Source organism: Anser anser, assembly GCF_964211835.1.
Source record: "Anser anser genome assembly, chromosome: 4".
Lineage (NCBI taxonomy): Eukaryota > Metazoa > Chordata > Aves > Anseriformes > Anatidae > Anser > Anser anser.
In genome coordinates, this window is record NC_139724.1 from 69,856,709 (window position 1) to 69,875,989 (window position 19,281).

General features: G+C 40.4%; 3 protein-coding genes across 10 annotated transcripts in view; all 3 read left to right on the top strand.

The window, feature by feature from the left end:
* MXD4 (MAX dimerization protein 4) overlaps nucleotides 1-2,708 on the top strand; it is a 40,404-nt gene extending 37,696 nt beyond the window's left edge. For 2 of the 3 annotated variants that reach the window (XM_083833934.1, XM_083833935.1), the window contains exon 6: nucleotides 1-237. This exon is cut by the window's left edge and continues 2,560 nt beyond it. Coding sequence is in view for 1 of the 3 variants with exons in the window: in XM_083833936.1 (XP_083690062.1) it covers nucleotides 1,573-1,848 (276 nt within the window). In the remaining 2 variants the exon portion in view is untranslated. Of the gene's footprint in view, nucleotides 238-1,572 lie in introns of those variants that run through there. The other variant, XM_083833936.1, reaches the window with a different exon arrangement.
* Nucleotides 2,709-8,010: 5,302 nt separating this feature from the next.
* The window catches only part of POLN (DNA polymerase nu), a 111,423-nt gene continuing 100,152 nt past the window's right edge, over nucleotides 8,011-19,281 (top strand). Inside the window, exons 1-3 of one of the 2 annotated variants that reach the window (XM_083833928.1) lie at nucleotides 8,011-8,137; nucleotides 8,226-8,331; nucleotides 17,979-18,122. In XM_083833928.1, coding sequence (XP_083690054.1) covers nucleotides 17,993-18,122 — 130 coding nt within the window. In that variant the 5' untranslated portion in view covers nucleotides 8,011-8,137; nucleotides 8,226-8,331; nucleotides 17,979-17,992. Of the gene's footprint in view, nucleotides 8,138-8,225; nucleotides 8,332-16,378; nucleotides 18,123-19,281 lie in introns of those variants that run through there. The other variant, XM_083833927.1, reaches the window with a different exon arrangement.
* On the top strand, nucleotides 8,132-16,241 carry HAUS3 (HAUS augmin like complex subunit 3). Of its 5 annotated transcripts, none has more exons than XM_083833930.1 (5): nucleotides 8,132-8,263; nucleotides 8,625-10,142; nucleotides 11,213-11,649; nucleotides 13,326-13,551; nucleotides 14,824-16,241. In XM_083833930.1, the coding sequence occupies exons 2-5, from the start codon at nucleotides 9,231-9,233 to the stop codon at nucleotides 15,055-15,057; spliced, it is 1,809 nt and encodes a 602-aa protein (XP_083690056.1). In that variant the 5' UTR covers nucleotides 8,132-8,263; nucleotides 8,625-9,230; the 3' UTR covers nucleotides 15,058-16,241. The 5 variants fall into 5 exon arrangements, with proteins under 5 accessions (XP_083690056.1, XP_083690055.1, XP_083690057.1 ...); XM_083833929.1 differs by having other exon boundaries at nucleotides 8,232-8,416; XM_083833931.1 differs by having other exon boundaries at nucleotides 8,232-8,416; nucleotides 9,109-10,142.

A 19,281-nucleotide genomic window follows, 5' to 3' on the forward strand; every position in this document is an offset into this window, starting at 1 on the left:
TCCTTTCATGACAAGCAGCTCTTGCACAGAACCTCCTAATGAAAAGAGATTTGAAACTTACAGAAGGAAAGACAAGATTTTAAATTGAACATTATTGTACCTTAGGTCGACCTGAAATTTTCCTTTTAAAGATGAATGTGCTAACTTAATGAGTTCTTCCACGCTGGGTATCCATGGCTTTGTAGATCTTATATTTTCAATAAAAATTACTCGAATAATCTTGAGTGGAAATAAAAAGGGTTTATTTGTTTTTCACTTTTTCAGTTATTCCAGTGGGGGCTATTATCCTGGTCAAGAAACGTGACTGTGCTGTTCTCCCTCATGTGCAGCCCGCTCTGAGAGGTGTTTTCAGCCGTAGCCCCCTTGTCTGCAGAGCAGGTACCGAAGAAATCCGGCTGCAGGCGACGGCACGGCTGCACCCGGTGCTGGGTTTGGCTGCTGCTGCGTGCAGCCACCCTCGCCGGGGACAGCCAGGGCTCGGATGTGTCACCGAGGGATGGAGATGGCGTGCTGGTTTCCCTCATTTTTAGGTTGAATGTTTGCACATGTGCTTCGTGTGCATGCACGCGTTGGTGTGTGCACAACTGTTACGTGTAATCACGGCACTAGTGCACAACAAACGCTGCTGGCTCCTGTATTAAACCCTACAGGTGCCTTGGTGGTGCCGCAGTTTGGTGTCACGACCGTGCTTTTAGCAGGTGAGAAGCTCCTAAGCCCATCTTCTTTTTCCCCTCTGCAATTACCGCACGGGGAAAGAATGAGCGGAGAAAAGATGACAGGGCTGCTGGGTCATTTCCTCTGCGGAGAAGGCTCTGGAGAGATGAAGTCACCGAGAAGTCCTTTTTGCAAGAGGAGGCTCAGCCTCCTCCCGCGCTGGAGGACAGAGCGTGCCCCCTTGCAGCACGGGGCTGGCAGAGGACCCGTGCCCCTCTGGTGCTTCGGGGCTGTTTTTTCCCCTGTCCTGGGACTCTGCTGCGAGCCTGCTCCCTGCTGCCCGTGGGGAGAGGCGTGCAGGGCAGCCCCAAACAGTTAACTTTTCCTGCAGATTCTCCACTGCAATTAGGAGGATGAATACGCCTTCGCTCCCATCCTGTCTCTGCCTACCTTGTATCCCACGGAGGCTGGTTTGTCTTCCTGGAAGAGCAGGGTTTGACCAGTAGAAGCTGCAGCATGTTGTTAAACAGAGACTGGATCCTGACTTTCATGCAAAAAAACAAACTCGGCTCAGAATGAGCTTTATCAGACTGAAGCAGCCATAAACAGCCCCCCAAATCCATGAGAAGGGCAGAGTTTTTCCTCTGATGTTTCTAGATCGTTTCTAGCTGTTTTCTGATTACTAATTTCTCAGTGTGAGATTTGAGATGGAAAAAAAGAGCTAATACAACTTGCCTCTAATTTAAAGAATTACGACTTTTCGTGACCTTCAGTGGTGTTATTTTTCTTGACATCGGCGGGTATGGGTTCAGCTATATCACACCCAACCTTATTTCGTTAAAAAAAAAGTTACACCTATTGATCTACAAATCGCTGTGACAGCTCCCAGTACCCTGAGCACCCTACTGTACGTTGTAGGTGACCAGGTCCAGCGAACTGACTTCAATGCCCAGGGAGCGGACCCGGGAGCTGGACGCCGTGAAGCTGTGTGCACGCAGGCAGAGGTGCTCAGCCGCAGGACGAACGTCTGCAGGACTTCGAGGTGTTTGCAGCAGCCTCTGCTCCCGGGAGCAGCGATTCCGTCTCCACCTGACCAGCTTCAGAACGGAGCCAAGCTGTGAATTTGTCCTCGCAGACCAGCGCTGTGGAAAAGGCGGACATTTTAAGACAGAACCACACCACCGCCGCTTTTAGTTAAGTAATGCTAATTTTATACGCTTCCGTTTGGTGCTGGTATTGATCAAGTAATGTCTGTAAAGCAGGTTGCTCCTTCAGAAAGCTGTTAAATATTTTGATGCTCCAGGACATTGTTTTTGCATGTGATAAGAGCCAATAACAGTTGATATTTAATCCACTAACTTGCGCTTCCCAAAATTGGCGGAAGGAGACCAAAATCCCATTAGATACTCTTAAAGAAGATCTGCACTCCCCACAAATAGTAATGGGGGAAACAGATCAGAAATAACAGAAGTTTCACCAGCAACTATGCAAATTGTTCAAGTGGCTGAGTTAATGCAATATTGTTAACTGGTAGCTGCAGAAGCCCATCCAAATGCTACCGAACTACTTAGAATTAAAATGCAGGAGAAATATCAAACAGAAAATACTAGAAACCATTTGGTCGTGTTCTTTCTATCTGATTGGTTATAAATTAATCCCTGCAAAAGGTTTTTGGGGATGCAAGTCCACCTAGAGGCTTGCCCCCCAGCAAAGCATTGTGAAGGTGCTCCGATTTCAGAATTTCTTCCTTCCATTTTGCACGAGAGGCATAAAATGTGGCTACACGGGATGTCTGTAATGTAAAGGGTCTGTGCAGTATGGATTTTTAAACGGTGAAATTTCAGCATGCGTGGTCACTGGTGAAGCTGCCTGAAGGGGGTAGCGAGTGGTTCTGTGCCAGAGCCGCTGGGTCCGAGAGCCAAAAGGCAGGGTCCGTCTGTGAGATGTGTGGCACTGTCAAGGGTCGTCTGTACACACCTACCTGGTGCTCGCACGGAGTGTTGTGTTGTACCATTATCTCGTCATAATATAAATACAGATTTTTATACCTTCTTGTTGTGGGTTTCATTTTTTTCTTAGAATTTTTCATCATCTCTGTTTATAGCGTTTCTTCTCTTTGCAGATCTTTTCATGTAGCTTTAATGCCTATTTAATAAGGAGCTCACTGAGCTTTAGCAATTCAAATTAATAGTATGGCATTAAGGCCGGAGTGCTATTTAAATTAAAGTTCTTTTACTTACGTTGGCCCAATGTAACCTTAATAGTCATTAACGTTATTTGTCTATAACCATGGGTGCTGTGTAAATTCCCACTATTAAATTTCTGACGACAAAACCAACCTATAAAACAAAGTGCAAATTGAAATGCATTAGTGTCTGTTCGAAATAATTGCACTTGAAGTCATTCCAGCTCAGTGCAAGGTAGAAAAGCAGCGTGTAACAGGCAGCCTACAAGTTCTGCGTGTGTATTTTGCTGAATATGTAATTCACAGCACAGGTGATGCACAGCCAGCCAACGATGAGCGTTTCAGTTCATTACTGGGAGAGATGAGAGGCAGGACAGAACTGAAATGCTTTTGCAAACTGTATCATTACACGTTCAACTGTGGTGTAAGACATCCCTTGCTTTTTGTTTCAATTTGTCAAGCATGTTGCACTTAAAAGCAGAGACTTCTTAAAAATATACAAGCAGTCCTTTTAGGTTGAAGTCCTGGTACGTGGCTTGTCAATATTTTTACACTTGATTCCAGTAAGCCACTGAATCAGCAAAAATATTCATGCACAAAGCATAGTGAAACATGTTTTTAGCAAAGCTTTCTTTTGAAAGCACCACTGTCACATAAAATACTATCCAGTGCATTACTAAATTATTAGAGATTTATACATTTATTATGACTAAATTTATTATGGCTGATGTTGGGGCACTATTTCTGAGAGTCCGGTCAGTTTAAGACCTGTGCAGCTTCTTTTCTGACATTTGTAACATTTTATGATCTGTTTATAAGAAAAGTAAATTTAATATTAAAAGCCCAGAAGCTTGGCTATCTATCAGGATGATTTTTTTCAAGCTAATTTAAATGGGAAAGAGCCTTAAATTATAATTAAATTCAGAGTAACATAACCGTCAGCTTCCCCTAAAAAATACAGCTTAAAGAGGTTTCAATGGCAAAGATCTCAGTTATTATTATTACTATTATTATACTTCTGGAATGTGCAGATTTCCCAGTGTTTTTAAGGGCCTCGGCACGGCAGGAAGGGTTCGGTGCGGTGGACAGGCGAGGAGCGGAGGGCTGCCATCAGTGGTGCCAGAAATGGCTGGAGCATGATGGGGGAGCAGTGCGAGGAAGCGGCAGGGACCTGCTTTATTATTATTATTATTTATGGCATTGTATTTCTACAGCTGAAGAAAGCTAATCACTTTGACCTGCTTTTCTAGGAACACCAGGTCTCAGAATGAAATCTCCTGTTCCTCCAGAGGGAAGAGGCACGTGCTCACGAGAGAAAGCAAGCGGGTGCCAGATTTTTGTAATCTACCTTTATTGTTATAAAAGCTCACGTGGCACTTCAAAAGCTGTGCTTAATTCAGAGTTTAAATTTGCTTAAAGCGATTCATTTCATTAGAACACAGTGCTTACAAAGAGTGGCTGGTACTCCGGCGATCTGCATCAGGGACCTCCAAAATCCTGCTGCTATGAGCCACCAAACAGTAGGATGCAAAATGAAAAAGCTTCCACCCCGTCACAGTTCCTCAGCTAAAAACTTATTTCCATGTCTCCTCTGTTACTTCTTTTCACCAAAAAAGGCCCAAACCTAGAAGTGTAATAAGCAAAACACTTTTATATGAGATTTTCATGTGACAGATGTATCTCAGTGGGAGGGTTTATATCAGGCAGCTGCAGTGACTGCATGATGGCAACCGCACTCCTTGCCTGCTTTCTGCAGCCGATGGGTAATCGATAGCTCCTCCGTGAGGCACCAGACACAACCATGGCATGTTTTGCAGCGAAACAAACGCAACATGGCACGGATGGAACAGTGCCGAGCTTGCAGACATCCTTCCAGAAATGTCTACGTCTTAATTTGTTGGAATCCACCATAAAATGGCTTGTAAATGCAATATGCTATCTGAGCAACTTCTCTGGTTCTTGCACACAGATGCAAAACAACTGCTCCTGGAATGGAAAAAAAGGGTAAGGTAAGCCTTTAATTATGTTTTGTCTGAACACAACCAAGAAAAAAAAAATGAATCAGAGAAAAACATTCTTGACCCGTAAGGAGCTGCAAAAGCAAACACAGGGAAGCATCTGGGGCTGTGGTTGGGTGGGGTAAGGGACTGTGAGAAATTTCGGAGATATGTTTGTAACGTGTTTGTAGGGGAAGGCTGTTGTTTAATCTCTGCCCCTAAAAGCCGATCTCGGGTCTGACAAATGAAAATTTGTTTCACATTAGAGGCTTGTTCTTTCAAAATGAGAAGTTTAAGTGCACAATGTTCTGACCTAAAATATTTCAATTCTAGCCTGAATTCTTATGCCAGCGGGGATTATGAGATCATGCTGTCTGTCAACTCCTCTTTCATCCATCTGTTCCCCTCCTCCTTTCCTTGATAACTTTTGAACCTTCAGGCTAATTTTGACCAAATTTGACTAAGCAGAGATAGGATGGAGGCCGCAACGACAATCAGTGGTGAAAACTTCCATGAAAATTTCATGTCTGGGTAGAGAGAGAGCTAAATTATTTTCTGCGGTGAGTGTGCCCGAAGGCTGGCCCAATTGAGCTCTTAACTGTTTCAAGAGGTGGCTACTGGCCAACACCTACGTAGCTCCAAACCAGCTACAGAATTAGTATATGTTCCTGCTCGCCCAGCTAAACAGATGGGGATGGATGTTTTGTGCAAGGCCACGGGGAGGTGAGACACTGCACACGCGTCTGGTGTGAGGAAAGAGTGAGAGGAAACGGTCACACAAGGAACCGAAGGCGTTAGTTGCAGCAGTCCAGAAAGTGTCCTAAATCCTCTTGTATCCGATGTGTCTTCTTCTGGGATGTGGGCTTCAGCAGCAGAGCTGAATTGCTCTCAGGTCAGGGGAACTTTAGAAAGGTTGCTAGGTGCAAAAATTGGAAAATTTGCTTTTACTCAAGTATTTTTTACATGAGCAACATTGATATATATACTACTAAAAACACAATGCTGAAATACTGCCACAGGATAAGCTGATTTTAATGGAAGTGACTAAGCTGAACGACACTGTTTTATGAAATAAGCTAGCAAATTCTTTTGTTCCTTCCCCATCAGAAAGGTGCAATGCACTCTACCTGCAAGGTGATTTGAAAACTTCAGCTAGCCTAAACTGCAGCTGCCTACCAGGCTGTAATCCGATGGTGAGGAATTCAACCCTACAGCTCTTTTTACCCATTACTGCGAGGTCGGGGCTTAAGGTAAAGCTGAGTCTTGCACAGACCACTTTGTAGTACAAATCACCATACTGCACCTTGCAGGCATTACAGGTGCTGATCTGGAGCTAGAAAACTTCACGGGAGTTAGCCTTAGCTGTGCTGAGCTGAGAGGTTGCTCGTTTGCCTGCGTTGATTCATTTCAACAGCTGCATTAAGTGAGATTAGAGGAGCTGCACATTTAGGACATGTAGTGGGAGGGCTCAGCCACCCACATGCACACTGGGTCAATGCCTCATCAGGGTGAAATGTGGAGATAGAATTGCTGGGTGCAATAAACGACTTATTTCTAGAATAACTGGCCCTAGAAGCCACAAGATGAAACGCAGCTCTGAATTTAGTCTTCTGAAGTGCAGAGGATCTAATTCAAGAGCTATTAGTGGGTGAGGTGCTCTTGAGATAGCAACCACAGTACAATTAAGCTGCATGCTATAACAAGTGACAGCAAGACAAATAAAGCACACAGATATTAAATTTTAAGAAAAAGAACTGTGGAAATGGGAAAAATGCTCCCCCCTCAAAAAAATAAACAAAAAAAAACCCACCACTACCACAAAACAAACAAACAAAAAACACCACCACCATCACCAAAAAACAGCTCAAAAGAAGCACGTAGCCTGCAAACACCCAGAAGACTTCAAAATCTTGTACTAGAAGCTCAGGTAAAACATCTGACACAAACAGAAAACTGTTTCAACTCCCCCTCCTTCTCTCCACATGACTCAATGAGAAAGTGAAGGAGGCTATGGTGAGGCAAACAGGAAAGCCCAAAAAAACATGGCACGTGAAGTGTAAACTGGAAATGAAGGCAGCTAAATTTGAGGGGTGACTTACAGAGGATGCTCAAATTGTTGGGAAAAGGTTTACGTGATGCCCAGCTCAGAAAGAGACCTCCCAAGGCAGAAAAGGTCTGGCAGCCATTGCTGAGACCTTTTTGTTGGCTTAACAGGCAGTGGCAGCCGAAAGGCCAAAAAAAATAACGAGCATCATAAGGAAGCACGTTGAAAGCTTGGCAGAAGGGAGAATTTTGCTGTTGTAGAAAACCTTGGTGCACCCACACCTTGCGAACGGCGTGCATCTTCTCTCTGCACCTCAAGAAACGATGCGGTAGAAGATGCAGAAAAGGACAACTGAAATAATCGAGCTCTTGCTTTATACAAGCCCAATTTTGCAACTCTTCAAACTTATAAGGATAAAGCTGAAAGGAAATTTACTTGTGGTTTCTAAATTACTGTGAAGGTAACAGATAAGGTTAAATGCAGAGGTGGTGTTCACCAAATCCTGCAATGCGGGAGCCAAGGGTCACTTTGAAATGAAGATGGGTTAAAAAGCAACTAAGGAAGTGTTGTTTTTTGTTTTATTTAGCTACATTGTTCTGAAAGTCGCCTTATGGGTACACCTCTACAGGATAATGACAGCTCCCCCGCCACATCTCAGCTTCAGGGAGCCTGGTGAACACAAGGGTCTGAGACCGTGGGTTTGTTCAACACTGAGCCAAGTTAAATAGGAGAGAGCACTGCCCCCGCTCTCCTCACGACCCGCTAGGCGCACCAAGCCCCCCAAAAAATCCCTGAGGTGAGCGGAAGAGGAGCAGCAACCACCCCCCTCCAAGGAACCGCCCGCCCTGACAAGGGCGGCCCCACTGAGGCGACCCAACAGCCGCTGCCCGAGGAGAGCCCGCCCGCCTGACGTCAGCAGCGCAGCGGGCCAATCCCCGCGCGGGCTCGCCTTAGCCACGCCCATCGGGTGGGCGGGAGAGGAGCGGCGCGCAGGCGCAGTGGAGGCCGCGCGAGCGCGGCGCGTGGCGGGCGGTTTGAGCCGTTGGCGCCGCTCAACGGCCGCCCCCTGCCCCCGCCCCTCACCCCCCCACCTCCCCTCAGCGCCTCAGCCCCTGCGGTGAGTACCGGCGGCCGCCCCCTTCTTAGGGGTGGTTTATTTATTTAATAAGTAAAGCCTTCTGGGGGTTCTCCATGGCTTAGCGATAGGTGTGGGCGAACCTAAAGCTGTGTGTGGTTTTTATCGACTTCTTTTTGGAGGTACGCCTGTTAAGACAGGGCTGCCCCGTGACGGGTAGCTTGTGTAACGAGTTCTCTTTGTGCTTTTTATTATTATTGTTATATATAGAATCTCCAAGCTGACTTAGAAACACGGATTTCAGAAGGGTGCGTTTCTTTTTTTAACGCTCATCTCTTCCTGGCCGGCTGACAAGCTGAGGTTTTCCTGGTGAAATGTACGTTTTACAACCTCCGTGTTAAGTAATATCAAGCTTAAAACAATCTGGACACTGCCAAAATAACGCAGACCTGAAATTCTTGGTAATTTATCCTGTTCTTTCTTATCTTTTGGCTATACTAAGATCCCAAAGCTGGTAGGTTGTTGGCTGGGGATTGTGCTCTTTTTGCTTGTAGTTTTTGAATTGTGACTAGAATACTTAATCACAGTGTAATTTATTTTTTTCATAAATGGCCAAAGAGCTTATGCTTTGATATTTTTATGTTAAAGGGCTTCTTGTTCTATTTGCAGAGGAAACTTTAAAATGAAGGCTTAGAAGACAAGATTCTGCTTGCTGCTGAAGTTTAAAAAAAAAAAAAACCTAAACAAGATTTTAAGTGTGTTCTAATATTTAACTTTGTTTTTAGAGCAAGCTGAAAGCTTCCCCTTGTTTTGGAAGAGTTAAAAAGATTTATTTTTTAATTTAATGTAAGGAAAACTGTCTGAGTAAAACACTTTCGCAAGCCAATGAATTACTTGGTATTTTACACCTGTTAATTTTGAATCACTGGTAAAACTCTATTTTAGTGGTAAATTTGTGTTGATTAAGCAAACATGTAAGTGTTTGCAAAGATCTGGGATTTCACTGTTAAAAATACTTTGGTCATCAAATCAGGACAAATTATTTAAGACATCCCTGACATTAAAACTGGTTTCTAGTCTTTCAATAACTGCTCTAGCCCAGAATAGTATTTGGTTTTCTGAAGTGATCTGACACTTCCTTTCTGTTGTACAGACCCTTTTAATTAAAATACTGAATGTTAATGTAAAACAACAACAAAAAAAACCCTCACTGGAATAATGCTCTAGTTTTTTTCGTGTATTTGGATCTTTTCTGCTTTCAAAAATACTTTAATCATGAGCTGTGGAAAGGACTTTGTGGAAACTCTTAAGAAAATTGGATATCCAAAAGCTGATGAGCTTAATGGAGAAGACTTTGACTGGATGTTTGAGTCTTTGGAAGACAGATCATTTCTGGAGTGGTTTTGTGGAAATGTAAATGAGCAGCACGTGGTATCTGGAAAAGAACTGCAAGATTTTAATAATCTTCTTGAGTCTGGTAAGCCCATTTTAGAAGGAAATGCACTAGATGAAGTCCTTAAAACCTGTAAGCCCGTGGATTCACAGAGCCAGGAGGAGGAGAAGGAGGAACTTAAGAAATTAGAGGATGAGCTTCAAACTCTTCAGAAGATAAAAGATCTTCAAATTCATCGGCATAATAAGCTTCAGCTGATGATTTCTGAGAACAGCAGTATGTTACAGGCATTAAAAAGCAAAGAGGACGAAGCACTTAAAGATCTGAAAGAAGGGCTGGCAATGTTTACTGCAGCAAATAATAAGCTTGACAACGATCTGCTCTCTCTTATGGATGGAGTTAAGAAATTGGCCTCTTTCTTCACTGCTTCAGATTCAGAACAAGGGGCAGGTTCGCATCTTGTGTTTTTTTCCCAGCTTTCCTTGGACAAGTATTTGTCTCAGGAAGAACAGTGCACTGCAGCGCTCACCTCATACGCTAAAAAGCATTTTTATCCAGGTATGTCTGAACTGTTTGAAAATGTGCACGAAGACAGCGTTCAGCTCAGGGATAAGAGCAAACCAGTCACTTGTGATGAAGCTAACGGAGCTTATGAGGAGAGTCATGAGGTGGCCAGGCTCCAGATGGCGTATATTTGTGCTCAACATCAGCTAATTCAAATGGAAGCTAAAGAAGAAAGCATGAATTCAGCTATACAGTGTGCAGAGAGCATGCTCAAGTCCGTAAAGAACAAGGTAAGCCACAAAAGATGATATAAGGTGGAGTTTTAAACAGAGAGGCATGTTCAGCTGCATCTAGTAAAAAGAACTGCTGAGTTATTGTTATTTCCACTTTTTTTATGTAGTGAAATTGCATTTTTATGAAATTTTATTCTTGCTCTTGTGAAATAGCTTCAATGTCTATGGTTAGAAACTGCTCGGTGTGGCAGAGTGCCTTTAATTCTTCCTTCCAGAATTTATTGCCTTGAAAAACGAGAACCTAGTAATACCTTCCTAGTTTTGTTAAACTCTGAAATTTCAAATTGTAACTGTTTCCCTTGTTTGTACAACAATCAAAGCCATAACTTTAGTTGAAATTTTATAGTATAGGGCAACTAATATGATAAATATGTTCTTGTTCGTGTTCCATAGCAAAAACTTAAAGTTTTAGTTCACTAATGATTTTGAAACTCAGAAACCTGTAATATGGAGACACTGTGGTGGCATGTTTTTAGATACCAAGTAAGTGAAGTGGGCAGCTGAAACCCAGAGAGGTCTCAGTGAGTGACAGTTAGATCTGACTAATGGAAGTTAAGAATGTGAAGGAGTTGTAAGAGAAAAAAGAAAACTAGTTTGTCACAGTTGAGGACTAACCCCTGTAAGTATATTTTTCATCTATGTGTGCTTAGCATATACGGCTTGATGGATTAACTTGAAAAAGATTGCTTCTGGTTGCAGTACTGATTGCCATCCAGCTGAATATAAAAACACGTTTGCATGTGAAATTTCAGTTAGACTTGTTTGAAATCTGGGTGTGAAGTAAAATACAGCTTCTCTGATTTTTCTACAATAAACTGTTTCATGGCCCTGCAATAGGGCTGAATTGTTATTTATTGAAGCTTGTTTGATATCTGCATTTTTAAATCTTTAATTGCCTTATGTTGCAAAGTTCTGTAAAGCTTCTTGCAGAGTTCTCGATTTTGTAGATGTGATGACTTTCACATACATGCACGATTCTTCTGTGAACTGAAGAAATGTGTTAGGGAAGTGATATAAAAGTGTGAGGGAAACGTGACGGAAATTGACAAATATTTTGCTTTATGCAGGGTGTTGGAAAACAAGAAAACCTTGAGGCCAAAATATCTAGTTTGAAAGGTGAAATTGCAACAATTGAGCGACATATAGCTCAGCTAAACAATGAAGAACTGCCTTCTCTTTTGAAAGAGCACGCACAACTGCTGAGTGTGCCAGTGGTGAAAGCAGACCTGGATCGTGAGATTGCTCGGCAGGACTGTTTTGCTTCTAAACAAGATGAAATCTGCAGCCATTTGCTAAGACAGAAAGCATCATTTGAACTTATTCAGCTGGCCTATGAAATTGAGTTGAAGAAACATAAAGACGTGCACTGTCAACTTGACAATTTGCTAGAATCTCTGAAACAGAGCAGTAACGAGTTGCAACAGAGACTAGAGGTGTTATCGGAGCTCGCTCAACCCGCACAACCGAGAAAAACTATCGGTCCAAAGGATGACTTCTCTCGTAGGTGAGTGTTACAGCTGCTATTGAACTTTGGCTTATTTTGAAATAAAGTTGGGGAGATAAAGGCTTTGGTAAGCGAAGCCATCTCCATTGCTAAGTTATTAGTTGCTTGCTATAGCTACTTTGTATTTTGAATGCTTCCAAAACCGAAGCCTTCGGGATAGGAGATTTGCCTCTTGCTTATCCTTAGAGGCTCTTTCCAGGTTTGACTAAGGAAAACTGTTCAAGTATCGGTTTTGTTTGTGTTGCCAGAGCACTCCTAAGCAACGTTGAGAATATATTGAATGGTTATAGCGAAACCTCTCTTAAATGGTGTACTGACCTAGGACTCTTTGAAAGTTACTCCAGAAGTGTAGATGCAGAGAGCTGCTAAGAAGTGATTTCCCAGATGATATCCCTGGCCTCATCAGCTTAGCCTGCAAAAACCCCCATGTGGTAGAGGAGAGGGACTACGCCAGGCAGATCTGAAATGTGGTTAGCTCATTGCTGCTGCTTGCCTTGCTGTCCGGCCTCTGTGTTCTCTTGCCCATGTAGATTCCTTTCAACATCTAAGTAACGAAGTTTCCCTGTAGCCCGGGTGATACAGTAGAAATGTGTGTTGTGTTGCTGTCACTTCAAGACTCGAAACCTTTTCAGATGGTGTGTTCTATAATATTTGTTTAAATGTTAGGCTTTTCCCCCTTCTTTCAAGTGTGTGTTTTTAATAGCTGTTATGTTAAGTGATAGTTTAGTCTTGCACAGACTCACTTGATTGCCAGCATTAGGTAGTGTTAATTTTGCTCCAGGTTTGTGTGTGTGTGTGTGTGTTGACAACTTGTAACATTGTTGTTCAGGTTTATTATTAAGTCTCCACACGACTAAATCACAATGTTATCTGGCTGCTTTTCACTTCTTTTTCTTTAAAAAGGCAGGCCTTAGTATTCATGACTGTGAAAGGAAGTTGAAAGAGTTGTAAACCCTAAATGTTTAGTAAGCAGAAAACACTTCAAAGAAACTCAGTTACTCTTGAAATATAGCTCCTGCTCTTAATAAATCCAATCTGATTCTTTACTGGGGCTCAACTCCTAAAGATTTTGATAAGCAGAGGTGGCAGTAGCAACTGAGCAAAGTTATCAGTAACTGTATGAGACTGTTCCTGACGTAGTGTAAAGGTACTCTTTGGTGTAGTAAAGTATCGCTGTCTTCTGCATGGCTCAACTAATTGTAGAATTCCTTAGCTGTCTCTTTGTAAATGCAAGTTGGGAAACAGTCTGGTAAGCTTGAAAATTTCATAAAGATTTCTCATTTCTCACTGGCCACTGAAGCCCTCTGTCTTTTAGCTTTTAAAAAAAAAAAACCAACTTATTTTGCTGTGCTTGAAGTGTAGTGAAATAGTTTGCAAAAGCATATGTTGTCACCTTCTATTGGTATTCGTTGTGTGCTCATTAACTGCTACTTCAGTATTTCATTGCTGTTGCTTATAATGTTGGAATATTTGGAGTCCTATTAATCATTCATGAGCTATATACAGATGGAATCATGAAATCAGTGGGAGATACAGCAGTATATCAAGAGTACCCTGAGCAGTCCTGTCCTCTGGTAGTCCTCAGTCTGACTTCAACAGGAAAATATTCTCTTGACTAGTAATGCTGGGAATGCTTAGGTAACCTTAAAAACACTGTGTCTAACTTTTTGTTACAGGCTATACCAGCTTCTGGAAGGAGGAAATAAAAAGCAATTGTTTAAAACATACAAAAGCCTGCAGCAGATGGCTCAGAAGTTAATGCAGGATTGTGTTGCAGCACAAGACCAGCTAGCAGTGTCTTCTCAAGAACAGTCTCTCTTGTTGTCCAAACTAGATAGTGATGTAAATACCCTTCGTGATGCTCTGTATTGTGGAGGAAATCAGCTACTATTCAGTAGTCGGGTATGTCCTTATGTAGTTACTAAAATTATAATGTTCATGCCTGTCATGTTCTTTTACTGAGACAAATGTAGTATGAAGGCTGGGGACACAAACTGGCTACAGCATGACAGCAGCGAATGTTGCCTTCATGATGGTGGGCTGGTAGTTACATTGTTCCTAGGAAATGTTAGGTTTTGTATATGTTGGCAGGTGATAATTTCTTGGTTTTGAGCAAATAGTTGCATCTAACTCTTAATTTCTTTCAAAGGTATATGCAGTCATGTACTACTGGTAAGTCCATGGTGTGGAAAATGTCTTCTGGATATATCACTGGAAAATTCACTTAAATTTCTATTTATTTCAGACAGGCGTCTTTTGCCGCGTACTACCTGAGTAGTATGGTTCAGCCTCTTAAAAGGCCTACCCCTGGGTGACTTGTGTGGATGAAATAAAGTTATCAAAATTTTGAAGGACAGTTGTAGTAGGACAATTCTGCTACAGAGCTCTTGGGTATCCCTTTTACAGCCTCGTTTAAAAGGGAATAGGGATTGTTAGATATTGCTTGACATAAGCAAGTAAGCAACTGTAGATATCTTAAAAGTAGAATGAGGGAAGACTTTTGTTACGAAATAGTTACAAAAATATTTATTTTTAACACTTCCATTTGCCAACTGAATTTGCAACATCTAGAACAGTTTTGTTAAAAAATTAAACTTTGGAATTGGAACAATGTGTATTTAGGGATTACAGGTTGTTGTATCCATCAACAAACTTTTTATTGATTAAAGTTACCTCTTAAAACAATGATGCCTTTTTTCTATTGATACTGTTTCTCAGGAAAAGTAATTTAACTCCCTTAAAAAGGAAATAATGTATAAGTAGATGACTAGTCTACCTGCACTGAACTGTTGTAAGATTGACAGCTGGGAAAATTGTAGTCGCTAACTGATTTTTTCATTTTAAAATTGAATTGTTTTTTTGTTTGTTCGCTTTTACCTTGCTGTGAAAACTTTATTGAAGTGTCTTTCAACCATCCATTTAGACCAGATTCTTATGGTCTTAACTCATCTATTTTAGTAAACAAGTAAGTGAAATTACATTTTCAGGACCTGATGTGAATACATGTAGCTCAAAAGCTACATAAATTGAATTTATCGCCTCTTTGTTTTCTGTTTCTAATGATTTTTCACTCACCAAGGAAAGTGGTTTCCAAAAGCAAAAGCCTTTCATATTTTTAGTTCAGCTAGTGTATTAACAATGTAAGACTAACTCTTGTTTTGTATTTTTTATTAGGAACTTACTGAACAGTTTAATCAACTGGAGGCTGATTTAAATAAACTAAATCAACTCATTATGGATCTTATTGCTGATTTGAAGTCAAAGAGAAACTTTTTAGAGTCCAATAAGTTGCATCAGATGGAAAGAAACTTGTATGTGTATTTTTTCAAAGACGAAGATCACTTGAAAGAGTTGGTGGAGAAGCTCGAGCGGCAGTCGGAGGCTAAAGCCAGTGGCCTGGGAAATTAGAATTTCACCACTGGTGAAGTTCTTAGTGTTTAACGTTCAGCGTACTCTTCAGATAGGAAAACATGTCAGTGTAAACAGTCCACAAGTTTATGGAATGATGCATGTTAGCTTGTTAAGGCTAACATTTGTCTGTCATTGCAATGGATGTTTAGCTGCCACAGTTACCAAGTTTGGATCTTGTGTTGCTTTACAGCTATTGGCATCTGGTCACTGAGTTCAAATCACGATTCTGTCCAAGTTCTTTGATTTGGCTTCTTTGATATGAATTAATTCTTTGGTTGGTTGAATGAATTACATGCAGGCTGCTCCTTTGCTAACCTGTATATTGATTTCCAGGGCATACAGCATAGCACAGAAGAAAGCTTCATACCCCTGAGATCAGTTTTCTTGCGTGATAAGAACCTCTGAATAGGTGAACTGAAAAGAAAAAAAGTGTGTAAGAGTCATTCCAGATTTTGGAACATGAATGTAGTGCCCTTTCTTCTGAAGGGAAAAGGTTTCCGAGGCAGAAATTCTGTTTCTCCTTTACAGTTCCCCTAAGAACAGATATTTTTGATATATGGGAACATGTTGAAATATATACCAGAATCTGTTTCAAGTACCAAGACCTCTTTTTTTTTTTTAATGACCACTTTGATATGTCTTAAATTATGGCCTATCCTCTCCATTGAAACTAGTCTATACTTATGCCAGGCTTTTCAGAGAAAATGTATTTAAAATTTACCTTTTGGACTTAAGACCAGTTTTGGCATAACTGCATGCAGTTCTCTGTATGCGATTTATAATGATAGGCATTTGAAGTCAGAGTCTTAATGCTTTCATACTTCTGCTTTCACTGACATTGTTAGACCATTTATCAAACTTTTTTGTAGCTTCCTAATACACCAGTGGAAATAGATACACCTTTATAGTATGATAAGTTCCAGTCTTACATATTTTTGATGGCATCAGCCATGCCTGCTTGCAAGTGTTGTATGTATTGATGAAGGCTAGATAATTTCCTTTAAATTTAGTGACAGTTTTCTTAAAACTATTTTGACTGCAGACTTCAAACTTTTATATAAGAGTATAACTTATTTTTAAATGTGTAATTTTTAACTTACTGGTTGTATATCTTTATATCTGTATGTCATGCTGTTTAGCTCCGTACATTGTTTATTATTATTAAATGCCAAACACTACAAGTTCAGTGTTGTCGATATTTACCACAAATCTGTATGTTGGTTTTAGACATATATTCTCATGCCTGGTGTCTTGTTTGTATTTAGTCTGCTAGGTTCTCATTTTGATATGCCCCAGAGTTTGAAGGCTGCTGCTTCCCACCCTGAGAAGTCAGGATATGTTTTTACCCTGAGTAGGAAAGCAATGTCACTCCTAATTATGAAGGTTTGGAGAAGGTGTATGATACTCACGAATGTCAGGGAAAGGAGAGCCATTCTGCCTCCCTCCCTCTTCTGCATGCAATTTGAGAATAAGCAAACCAGCTTTCCCTCTAGAGTGCCTTCTACAAACTGTGTTTTTGTTTTTTCTACCATATCCTTCATTAGGTTCCATGAAAGTCAGTCAGTTCTTTGTGACTTTGCATCATCTGGTATGAGTTCTTTCCTTGCAAGGGCTATGACCACAAGTATCCTGGGGATCCAAGGATACCTCCCTATATTACTGTGCTTAAGCTTTGTAAGCCCTGTGCTATACCGTGCTGAAGTTTAGTCTTGTTTCTTTTCTGTTTCAGACTAAATCCTTACAAACTAGAATTTTGAGATGCTTTTTTGTCTTTTGCAACATCAGTTCTCCAACTGATAATTGGCTTCAGAATTAAGATTATTATGAAATGTTTAAAGTAGTGCATATGTGAGTTCAAACAAAAAAATTGACCTTATTGAGCTAGACAGCTATCAAGCAAGATTTAATGCAGCTCGATGGATGTTCTTCTTTGAATCTGGATACAAATGTTTGTACTTCAGAATTGCAATCTGCCTATGGTCTTGAGCTGAGAAAAATACTTCCATGTAAACAGAAGGAAATGTTTGCTTGATGCAAATATTTTGAAAATATTGCATAGATACCTTGTGTTTGTGGTAAGTTTTATGCATTGTTCCATTCCAACTATAAAGTCAAGAAAGACGTCAGTATGGATGCCTTCTGTTTCTCATTTTCCTATATGTGTTGTACCTAGGGGCTACAAGTTTTTTGTGTGCATTATAGAACGTGGCTATGGGACAACTTTAAAAGCAGATGCTTTGGGAGGGGAACAAAGGATAAAATCTAGAACAGTAATAGCTGCACTCAGCTCGTTGAGACTTTAGATGTTGCTGACCTTAAATTGACAAAAAATATAGTAATACTATTTAATGTTACTTGACTACATCAATTTTACAAAATTTAAGGAATAGAGGTCTTTTGTGCTATTTCAGAAAATACATATATCATTAATCTTTGTGTATCTTGATAGTAACACTGCTTTCATCTTGTGTTGGTGCTATTTTGGCAGGTACCTCTTGAAAGACTTTTTTTATTGATTTAAAACCTGAGTACCACCAGCAGTAAATGCATGGATACGCTAGATATAAACTAATTTAAAGATGTTGAGGGGGAAGTATTTCCAACACAAAGGATAATTCTTGTTTTATCATTCTTTTATTAGAATTTAGCTGTACTTAAAAAGAATGTTTAATTTTAATCAGTGTATTAAAACCTTGTATTTCAAAGAAGTTTCACTTAATAGGCTTTGTAAATGAGTAGAATTTGCTAATTATTATTACAATACTTAGAAAACATTTCCTCCCTGACTAGTTTTTGTTAAGGAGAATGAAGGGCTGAACGTATTCACTATATTTTGTCTTTAACTTGAAAAGAATGTTAAGTGCAGACTGTTTTGTGACCCTGATAGCATGCGTAATTCATGTGTATTTCATGTTTAGGTATAACCATAAAAATGGAACATTACACATCATATATAGGATGTGAGATTTCTGAAGTGCCTTTATCTGATGCTGCTCAGAGGATTATGTCAGCTTTACAGTCTGTTCCTACAGGAATTCAGACTAGCAGAAAAAATAACCAGAGTGAGTAAATTTTGATCTGTTTAAGTGTCTATATTTTCAGTTGGAAAAACTGAAATGCAAACGAACAACAATATCAAACCTCTAGTCCCTATTTAAAAAGAAAACTGAGTATTTCTAGGTTTAGAAAATGAATTGAGCTTTAACTGTGGCATTTGCTGGGACTCTTCTGGTTAAATGATGCTGTGTGAGTGCAGGGAACTAAGATATTGCCAGTACCCTGTATTTCATTGCTTTTTTTTTATCCTTCCTAACCTGTTCCTGCTATGTGGTATAAAAACAGATGAGAATCTCAAACTGTTAATTAACTAATACTGTAAACTAAATGTATGTTAACTTGAATCTGGACTAGATACTTAAATATCACTAGAGGTACTGGGAAGTTGCAAGGAGGCCAGTGAGTTCTCCAGACTAGTCTGTTCTTTAAATACATGCTCATTACCAACTCACTCTTTGTGAAATTCTAGGGGGAAAAGTGAACAAAAGTCCAAATTGTAGAGCAAATTAGGTAATATTAAAAGTCCCTCAGCAGATCTCTGACTCTGGGCAAAGCCCAGCATCATACTCAGAATGTAGTGGATACTAGTGAGGTTTTTCAAGGAGATTTTTTTTAATTCTCAATTCTGTGTATTTCATAGTTCAATCATGTAGCTCTGGAAGGAAGTAGAATTTTTGAGGTTTGCTTAATTTCTGTTCTCTGTTTTCTCTGGAGAACTAGATCCTGGAACATTATCTGGTCAACAGGATTTAAAACTAAGATTTAAATATTGCATTTGTTCTTGTTTATATGGTGTTCGTTTTTATAAGAATAGTAGCTCAGGCTCTTCGTTCACTAGTAAGATAGTGGATTAGTGGAGCCTGATGGTGTAGCGGTGAAAAGGGTAGTAGCTCATTGCTATGTAAATTGGTGATGCGCATTTGAAGACATATGGAATACATTCATCTTAATGTGAAAACCAAAAACCAGGTTATTTTAAAGAAAGTGAGATCTCCTTTCAGCCTCGATTTAATTGCTTTTCTACTTCTCTTGCTACCTTGTCATTTTCTCTGTTAAATGTTTTCCGTCATAGATATGGGAGCTCTCCCTTCTCTGTGATGTCTGTATAGTGTTATGTTGTCTGCTCTTGATCCATTCACTCTGTCAAGCAGTAAAATGAGAGAT

Excerpts from the sequence above, each read along its gene's own strand:
- HAUS3 (XM_083833930.1), top strand. The coding sequence starts at position 9,231 with ATGAGCTGTGGAAAGGACTTTGTGGAAACTCTTAAGAAAATTGGATAT. Across the intron at positions 10,143-11,212 it reads TCAAGTCCGTAAAGAACAAG|GGTGTTGGAAAACAAGAAAA; the intron begins GTAAGCCACAAA and ends TGCTTTATGCAG. Across the intron at positions 13,552-14,823 it reads AGCTACTATTCAGTAGTCGG|GAACTTACTGAACAGTTTAA; the intron begins GTATGTCCTTAT and ends ATTTTTTATTAG.